General features: G+C 46.3%; 1 protein-coding gene across 1 annotated transcript in view; it reads right to left on the bottom strand.

Annotated features, from left to right (window-relative positions):
* SPEN (spen family transcriptional repressor) overlaps nucleotides 1–9,653 on the bottom strand; it is a 101,933-nt gene extending 92,280 nt beyond the window's left edge. The window contains exon 1 of the mRNA XM_025376630.1: nucleotides 9,345–9,653. Coding sequence (XP_025232415.1) covers nucleotides 9,345–9,427 — 83 coding nt within the window. The 5' untranslated portion in view covers nucleotides 9,428–9,653. The remainder of the gene's footprint in view (nucleotides 1–9,344) is intronic.
* Nucleotides 9,654–9,878: the final 225 nt, after the last annotated feature.

Raw genomic sequence — 9,878 nt, 5'->3', positions numbered from 1 at the left:
TTTTGAGACGGAGTCTTGCTCTGTCGCCCAGGCTGGAGTGCAGTGGCGCGATCTTGGCTCACTGCAAGCTCCGCCTCCCGGGTTCATGCCATTCTCCTGCCTCAGCCTCCCGAGCAGCTGGGACTACAGGCGCCTGCCACCGTGCCCGGCTAATTTTTTGTATTTTTAGTAGAGACGTGGTTTCACTGTGGTCTCAATCTCCTGACCTCGTGATCCACCCACCTCGGCCTCCCAAAGTGCTGGGATTACAGGCGTGAGCCACCGCGCCCGGCCTCCCAGCTAATTTTTGTACTTTTAGTAGACACGGGATTTCACTATGTTGGCCACGATGGTCTTGATCTCCTGACCTCATGATCCACCCACCTTGGCCTCCCAAAGTGCTGGGATTACAGGTGTGAGCCACCGGACCTTGTCTCTAGAACAAATTTTTTTAATTAGCTGGACATTATGGCTCATGCCTATAGTCTCAGATACTGAGAAGGCTAAGGTGAAAGGATACCTTGAGCCCAGGAGGTCGAGGCTGCAGTGAACCATAATTATGCCATTACACTCCAACCTAGTAGAAAAAAAATTTTTACGGGAAAAAAAAAAAAAAAAATAGGGGCCAGGCATGGTGGCTCATGCCTGTAATACCAACACTTTGGGAGGCTGAGGTGGGCAGTCGCTTGAGGTCAGGAGTTCAAGACCAGCCTGGCTAACATGGTGAAACCCCATCTCTACTAAAATTACAAAAATTAGCTGGGTGTGGTGGCGTAGGCCTGTAGTCCCAGCTATTCGGTAGGCTGAGGTAGAAGGATCACTTGAACTCGGGAGGTGGAGGTTGCAGTGAGCTGAGATCATGCCACTGCACTTCAGCCTGGGCAACAGAACGAGACTCGGTCTCAAAAAGGCTTGGTGCAGTGGCTCGCACCTGTAATCCCAGCACTTTGAGAGGCCGAGGCAGATAGATCACTTGCACCCAGGAGTTCGAGACCAGCCTGGACAACAGAGTGAGACCTTGTCTCTACAGAAAATACAAAAATTAGCCAAGTGTGGTGGTACGCGCCTGTAGTCCTAGCTACTTGGAAAGCTAAAGTGGGAGGATCTCTTGAGCCCGGGAGGTCGAAAGGACAGTGAGCAGTGATCACACCACTGCACTCCAGCATGGGTGACAAAGTGAGATCCTATCTCAAGAAAAAAAAAAAATACAGGAAGGAGAAAAGTAGATAGGCCATAGATGATGGTTGTTGGAGATGAACTATAGGTACCTGGGATTCACTGACTATTGTGTCCACTTTTGTGTATGTTCAAAATTCCTGAAATAGAATTTTTAAGATATATGACACAAATTGATCATATAGTAATATATATGCTTCTTTACTAACACACCAAATAAAAGTATCTAGGCCAGGCGCGGTGGCTGATGACTGTAATCCCAGCACACTGGAAGGTCGAGGCAGGCGGATCACCTAAGATCAGGAGTTCAAGACCAGCCTGGCCAACATGGTGAAACCCCGTCTCTACTAAAAATACAAAAATTAGCTGGGCATGATGGTGGGCGCCTGTAATCCCAGTTACTTGGGAGACTGAGGCAGGAGAATTGCTTGAACCTGGGAGGCAGAGACTGCAGTGAGCCAAGATCATGCCACAGCACTCCAGCCTGGGAAACACAGCAAGACTCTGTCTCAAAAAAAAAAAAAAGTATCTGGCAGCAGGTCTAACAGCTACTGTAATTTCCAAGTTGTGACGACTATAATGAAGTATTTGCAAAAACTGTAATACAAAATATGAAAATACATATGATTTGTATTGGTGACGAAAATCACAACTACTACCTATTAGTTTTCTCTATATTATAGTTGAAGGAAATATTAGATCCCAGTAAAAAGTTACTAAAAATAAAGATGCATTTTCCCATCCAAGTTTAGTACTTCCTCCTGAATTCTGATCGACGTGGTCTTCATTAAAGATTCTAACATCCGGCTGGGCGCGGTGGCTCACACCTGTAATCCCAGCACTTTGGGAGGCCAAGGCAGGTGGATCATGAGGTCAGGAGATGGAGACCATCCTGGCTAACGTGGTGAAACCCCATCTCTACTAAAAATACAAAAAATTAGCCGGACGTGGCGGCGGGTGCCTGTAGTCCCAGTTACTCGGGAGACTGAGGCAGAAGAATGGCGTGAATCCAGGAGGCGGAGCTTGCAGTAAGCTGAGATCGCGCCACTGCACTCCAGCCTGGGCAACAGAGAAAGACTCTGTCTCAAAAAAAAAAAAAGATTCTAACATCCTTTTCATATAATAAAGTAATAAATTGTTCTTTTATCTTTTAATCCAAGGAGACTTTTAAATAATCTTGATTGCAAATGAGCCTTCACTGCAAACAGCAAATACATATGTGTGTGTGTGTGTGTGTGTGTGTGTGTGTATATAAAATATATTTTTTTTCTTGAAACAGAGTCTTGCTCTGTCACCCAGGCTGGAGTGCAATGGCATGCTCTCAGCTCACCGCAACCTCCACCTCCTGGGTTCAAGCGATTCTCCTGCCTCAGCTCCCAAGTAGCTGGGATTATAGGCGCTCGCCACTATGCCAGGCTAATTTTTTGTATTTTTAGTAGAGAAAGGGTTTCACCATGTTGGTCAGGCTCGTCTTGAACTCCTGACCTCGTGATCCACCCACCTCAGCCTCCCAAAGCGCTGGGATTACAGGCAGGAGCCACCATGCCCGGCTGCAAATAGCATAATTTTAAAAAATTAATGGTTCAGACAAAATACTTCTACTGCCCACCAATTTGATTGGTAAAAGACAAATTGCTACATGTTAAATGTAGTTTTGTAAACTACAAAATGTTTTTTGAGTTCATAAGACCCAGTTTTTAAATCAAAGGAAAAAAATGTGTAAAAAAATATCACTTTTAGTCAAACAGTTTTAAGAATCAAAGAAACTATGAACGTATTATATGTAAAAGTACATATGCTATGTGTAACGTAATGGGAATATAACAAAGTCAATACAATGTATAATTAGAAAAATCTTCATATCATCTGGCAATGTTCCCTAGTGACCCAAACAGCATGTAATACAAAGACACCCACATACAACCCGTGCATTTAAGGCTGGACTAAAAATCTAGCACCAGGGACACAGGATAAGAAATAGTGTTTCTCGTTTGAATTTTCCCACAAATATTCCTTAATTCTAAGGATTGGAGCAGTTCCTTAAACTATATAATACAAATCTTTAAATATGCTAGAGTTCATTTCATTTCTATACTCAAAATGAAATCATAATTAAATCCAAGAATTCACTAAATTTAAGTTAGGATTTTACAGAGCCATTCCACTATGGTTTTTTTAGATGCCTGTAATCTTCAACTTGGCAGACAGGGATACATGTAGGGAGAACAATCTGAATACTGAGATACTTTAAAATTGTATCAAAAAAATCTTCACTCACTGAAAAGCATATTTCCACACACTAAAAACCAGCAAGATATCACACAAAAATTACATGGTTTATAATAAAATGATTAACATTCTAATTGGTTTCCACAGAGAGGTACACTATTTTCATTCAAAATATGTGTAGCTGTAAGGCACGTAAAAATAATAAGTTTAAAAAAATTTTAAATCAAATAGTAAAGATTTAACTACAGATAAACATACTCTATTTAGTCTCCTTGTTCAGCAAGCTAATATATGTGTTTCAAGGGGCTGAACAGCACTTATTTCAAATCATCCAATAACACAATTCAGGAGCCCAATTTAATGAATATATACACCAAGATATTTTCAGCCTACATTATTTACTCTAAATACTGTGGACAGTTAACTACAGCTCAAACTAACACTAAAAATGTTTTAAAAATAAAAGCAAGCAGGCCGGGCATGGTGGTTCGCACCTGTAATCCCAGCACTTTGGGAGGCAGAGGCAGGCAGATCACTTGAGGTCAGGAGTTCGAGACCAGCCTGGCCAACTGGGTGAAACCCCGAAAAGTCGGGTGAAACCCCGACTCTAATAAAAACACAAAAATTAGCCCAGGCGCAGTGGCTCATGCTTGTAATACCAGCACTTTGGGAGGCCAAGGAGGGCAAATCACGAGATCAGGAGTGAGAACAGTCTGGCCAACATAGTAAAACCCCGTCTCTACTAAAAATACAAAAATTAGCCGGGCGTGGTGGCAAGCACCTGTAATCCCAGCTACTCGAGAAGCTAAGGCAGGAGAATCACTTGAACTGGGAGGGCAGAGGTTGCAGTGAGCTGAGACCATGCCATTGAACTCCAGCCTGGGCGACAGAGCAAGATTCTATCTCAAAAAAATGAATAAAAATAAAAATAAAAAAATAATGAAAATAAAAATAAAAGCAAAGGCTGGGCAAGCTGGCTCATGCCTGTAATTTACCCAGCACTCTGGGAGGTCAAGGTGGGAGGATCACTTGAGCCCAGGAGTTCAAGACCAGGGCTGGGCAACATAGGGAGACCTTCCATCCCTACAAAGTATTAGTCAGGTGTGGTGGCACATGCCTGTGGTCCTAGCTACTTTGGAGGCTGAGGTGGAAGGATCACTTGAGCCTGGGAGGTCAAGGCTGCATTGAGCCATGATCCATCTTGGGTGACTCTATCTCAGTCAGTCAGTCAGTCAATTAATAAAAGCAAAGAAATATATAGTCTCCAACTGGATATGCTGGTTCTCATGGAATAGTTTAAATTTTTTTTTAATTTCAGTAAAACTTCAAACTAGGGGGAAAGGGAAACTTGAAAGACTATTTGGAAAAACCTCCTACATAAATTTTCCCAAAGGATTAGTGTTCACAGGATTTAAAATGTCCCATAAATCAAGCCTGAAACCTCTTCATAAGCATACCACACAATACAATCCCAGCAATCACGAGTCTACAACAAAGGTAGTTAGAAAAAGGTGCCCTCTACACAAGCGAAACACTATCATTCTTCCCGGCACTGAGCCCTGTATTTTCCTCCAATCTGCCAGGGGCATTCCTTTTGGAAAATAAAATCCATTTTGCTATTTTTTATTATTTTGTATAATCTGTATAATTTTTCTGTATTATTCTGTATTGCTTTATATAATCATTCAGTGTAATTTTTAATGTTGCTTCAAGATAACTGAAAATTTTGTTTTATTTTTAAAATGTGCAAAAGCCTATCATGAAAATAGATATTGAAAATCAGAATATTCAAAACCAGAGGTGGTTTCACATACGGGATGGGGGTGGTATGGGTGGTATGGCCATAGACAAGAAGTGGTTTCATAGAAACCTTCTGGTCTCAAATGAAGAAGCGATGTAACAATGATACAGGTTACAGTGAGTCAAATGTGTTTAAGTCTAAAAATATCCCTAGTAGTCAGGACAAGGAAATTCAATATTTTATATTGTGTCCCAGAGGTAAAGATATCTGAATATACATAAAATGTAGTAACTATTCCATCTATTTAACTCAGGAAAGCCACTGTGATCAAACATTTAAAATCAGCAAAAACAAATTACATTTTTAAATGGGTCTCATTCTCTGCTCCCCAACCCCCAAGACGGAGTCTTGCTCTATCGCCCAGGCTAGAGTGCAGTGGCACAATCTCAGCTCACTGAAACCTCCATCTCCCAGGTTCAAGCGATTCCCCTGCCTCAGCCACCCAAGTAGCCGGGACTACAGGCGCACACTACCATGCCGGGCTAATTTTTTGTATTTTAGTAGAGACCAGGTTTTCCATGTTCACCAGACTGGTCTTGAACTCTCAACTTCATGATTCGCCCACCTCGGCCTCCCAAAGTGCTGGGATAACAGGCGTGAGCCACCGCGCCCAGCCTCTAAAACAGTATTTTTACACGAGGGGCTACCTCACTTCACCTCTGCATAATCTTTAACCTAGTCTCTGAAACTGGAGATGGATGGGAAAAACATAAATTCGCAACATACTTAAAATCTGAAAAGATAAAGATTTTAAATATTTTAAGGGTTTATTCATTTGCTCATTCCAATTCAAGGAGTCGCCTTTGCACTCACCTCTCCCTCTCATAACTAAAAGACAGGAATCAATTGTTGTATAACTCCTCCCTTCCCCCTTCAACCCAGCTAACGTACAAAGGAAAGGGCTTTCTCTATTGTGCCCCTGTAATGAATCTTTGTTAACTAAAACCCGATTCAGAAATAGTTCTCATTTAATTTTTTTAAATCAGCAAACTGAAAACTGTAAAAATAACAACAGATTTATTATTATTGCAAGAAAAGAAAAGCCAATTTTTGTAAACGTTCTGATTATGTTTTAAGGATTTGGTCTTTCTTTGGCACTGGGGGGGGAGCCAAATCACCATCCTCCTCTCAATCTACCGTTCATTTAAAAACAAACAAAACAACTAATCAGAATGTAAATTTAAAAATAAATTTAAAAAATTTTTAAAGAATTGACTGACCTCTTTTTTCTGTTAAAACGTCTCTAAGCTGTCCCCAAAGCTGTCTGGTTTAATCTTTTTGTAAAATCCAAACACTTACTACAAAAGCCTAATCACTGTTAAGAGAACATTCATCTTGAAAACGTTTTACCTAATGTATTCCCAGTGTACACCTCTTAATCCTGTAAAACAGTTATTAATGTAATCAGCTGGGGAAAAGGGTAAAAGTAGGCACTTAAAGTTCAGTTTTAATATAGGTATTGCATGGTTTTTCTCATTCTGATTTCTACAAGACACCGGAAGTGAATACTATTTCATTTTCTTGCAGAGACATCATTCTGGTACAACTACTTTTTTATTCTTTTCACTTATTCAGATTTCATTTTTACTCCCAGTAGCAACCACACATTTTACAAAATATATCCCACAATAGGGATAAAAAGCCTTGAGTTCCTCCAAACAAGGTCCATTTAGCTCCACGGCTGGATCAGCAGGAACGTTTCTTGTACATGCAGAAAGATAAACAAGAAACCAGAAATAGACATTACCTGGATGTTGGGGGATGAGGGGAGGAAGTGTGGGAACTGGGAATCCCAGGGTCAGAGGTGGAGATTTTTCTCTGTATACCTTTCACGTGCTTTGAACCCATAAAAATGTACTGTCTATTTAAAGAACTAAATAGATTTGTTTAAAAATGAAAAAAAAAAAAAAGACCTTTAAAATAAAAGAATTCCAGGGACACATGATCTGCTTAGTTTTAAAATAATCTGCTTTTATCAGTAGCATCTGCTTTTACTCTGCAATAGGTAAGATACTCCTTTGAATGCAGTCGTGAGCAAAGTGCCAGCTAAGCCGTTTTTAATACAGTAATGTTCTTCCAGACTGCCGCTTTCCAAGGCAGCTCGAATCCTCCGCCCCCTCCTCCCTCTGTGCATTCTGAGATCGGCTCTGCTGATTCCCACATAAAGTGGGTCCTGGCCGCCATTTTAGAAAGTCATTCACACAAGCCAGACCGCAGCACCGTCCACTAAGAACCCTTCCAAAGTTGCCCGGGACGATTTCTTCTTTATTCTTTGCCCCCTCATCTTGCAGAGGGGCCAAACTCCCCACCATAGGCATGCAATGTCTCTGGAATCTGCATAATGAGAAATGACACGTCTGGGCACATAACACTGAGGAGCGAGCGAATGCTGCAATGCACGTGCTTGCACATCGGTGCATACGAATTTCCCAGGCAGAGACCTATAGAGAAGTCCGCAGGGGATTAAAGTGAGCACATCTAAGTGGTTTTTCCACTCCAATAATCTGCACCTAAATGATTTTTCCATCAAAACACTGACGATACTGAGGGAGAAGGCAGGAGGTGGGAGGCGGGTAAGGGGTGGAGCAGCGCCAGGAAGAGAAAGTTCCCATCTGCTTCCCAATCCAGCCTGCGGTCTCCCCTTCATCCTAGGGCACAGAGGTGAATTTTTGCTCCCTGCCTCCCCCCGCCCCCGCCTGGTTTCTCAGGCACGACGTAGTAAACACCGGGAGAGTCCCTGGAAGCGCGCACCTCCCCCCGGCCTGCGGAGGACAGCTCCAGCAGGTTATGAATGGCCCCACGATTCCCGGCTCGTTTTCACACGCGGACACGCGCAGACGCGCGCTCCAGCGGCGAGGGTTTAATGCCCCAGTAACAGCAACCACCAACACAATCAATGATCCTCCATTTAAAAGACAGGAGGCTCCGCCGCCGCTGCTTCCATTTCCTTATCCAAGCGGCTCAAGGCGAGCGACGCAATCTATTTTTCCCATGGTGACTCATTAATGAGGACGCTCCATAATTTCCTTCACTCACTACATAGTAAGGGAAATTAAAAGCCAAACTTGAAACCTTCCAGGGTCTTAAATATCGGAATAAACTGTCATCTTCGAATACAATCACAGATTTGCTATGGTCCCTCTGAATTTGCACCAAGTACAAGCCAATCGTCATTTTAATAAGTGTTTTATGCGGAGGCCTATCCGTTACGGTACACAAGCATTTCACAAAGAAAACGCGCTACAATAAGATGTATCAAGGACAACATTTATTCTTATAATTCACAAAAATATTCAGGGGAGGTTTTTTGTTTTTTTTTAAGCTACATCTTCTCATCGTAAAAGGTTTGGAATGTTTTACGGTTTGATTCGGGAATTCAGGGGTGGGGGGCACCAGGGTCTTAGGGCGGCCGGGGAGTGCGACCCGAAGCTACGGGCGCCGGGGCGGGCAACCTCCTGTCAGAGTCCGCGGTCTCCTCCGCCGGAGACGAAGGAGCCCAAACGGGCGCACCAACTTATTTCACACCACTCTCCACTCGGCCTCGCAAAAACGAGAAACGTTTGCCATTCCCAGTGAGTTTCAAGGGTGCAAATCCTCCGGAGAGGTCCTAGGTGGTCTCTCTGGGTCCGTGACGCGCCCACAGTACCTACTGCGACTTCTGTTTTCGCACCGCCTTTCCCTTCGCACGGAACCCTCCCGAAGTCAGACATTGCCGAGCGCCCGCAGAGCGGCTCGGAGTGGCGGCGCCGGACCGGGCTGTCGGGCGGGCTCGGGTCCCGGCTGCTCCGGGCCGGGCACAGCGCGCAAGGACGCGACCCCGCCGCCCAGCGCGGCTCCCACCGGCTCCCGGGCCGACGCGAGGGCAGCCCCGGGGCGCCGGCTGCGTGGAGGCCGAGCCTCGGCCACCTCCCTCGTCAGGGACGCGGCCGCCGCGGCCCCGCGGGCTCTTGTAAGGCGGCGCGGCTCGACCGCCCGCACCGCCGACACCCGAGGCCCAACGCCGCGACACGGGTCGAGCGGCTGACCAGGTCCACAGAGCCCGTGGGTCCGGGCCGGGGTCCTCCTCACCAGCTCCGCGCTCCGGGAGGGGCCGGCAACGGGTCGGGCCGAGAAGCGGCGCCCGAGGAGCAAGTGCGGCCGCGGGCCTCGTGTCACTCACCGTTTGAAATGCTCGATGATCTTCTCTTCCCGCACGTTCTCGGGTAAGTTGCCCACCCAGAGGTGCCTGGTTTCCCGGACCATGCTGGGCGGCGTGCCGGCGACCGCCGCTGCTGGCTCCCCCTCGCCGGCTTCGTACGAGACCGTCAGCGCCGGGAGGCGGGTGCCGGGGCGGCGGCGGCGGCGGCTGCGGCGGTGGCGTCGGCAGCGGCGGCGGCTCCTCCGGCTCCCCCTCGTGCAGAGACCATCCCTCTCCCCCAGGTTCTGACTCTCGGGCCTCGCAGCTCCGCTCTGCCGCCACCACACACCCGAAGCCGACCCTCGCGCTCCGGCAGCGCATGCGCCCGGGCAGCGGCGGGCGGGGGAGCGGAAGGAGGGGCGTGCGGGACACGGGCGGCAGCGACTACGACGGAGCTGGCGCTGTGGCAGCCGGACGCTTCCCACCGGCGCGCGCGGCACGCCTCCCGCCGCCGCACCGCCTCCCCCTAGCCGCGGGCGCGCGCGCGTCCTCCCGCCCGCCTTGGCGGAGACGCTG

Source organism: Theropithecus gelada, chromosome 1, assembly GCF_003255815.1.
Source record: "Theropithecus gelada isolate Dixy chromosome 1, Tgel_1.0, whole genome shotgun sequence".
NCBI lineage: Eukaryota > Metazoa > Chordata > Mammalia > Primates > Cercopithecidae > Theropithecus > Theropithecus gelada.
The sequence above is the reverse complement of the archived record's forward strand: the minus strand, read 5'-3'. Positions and strand labels throughout refer to the sequence as shown.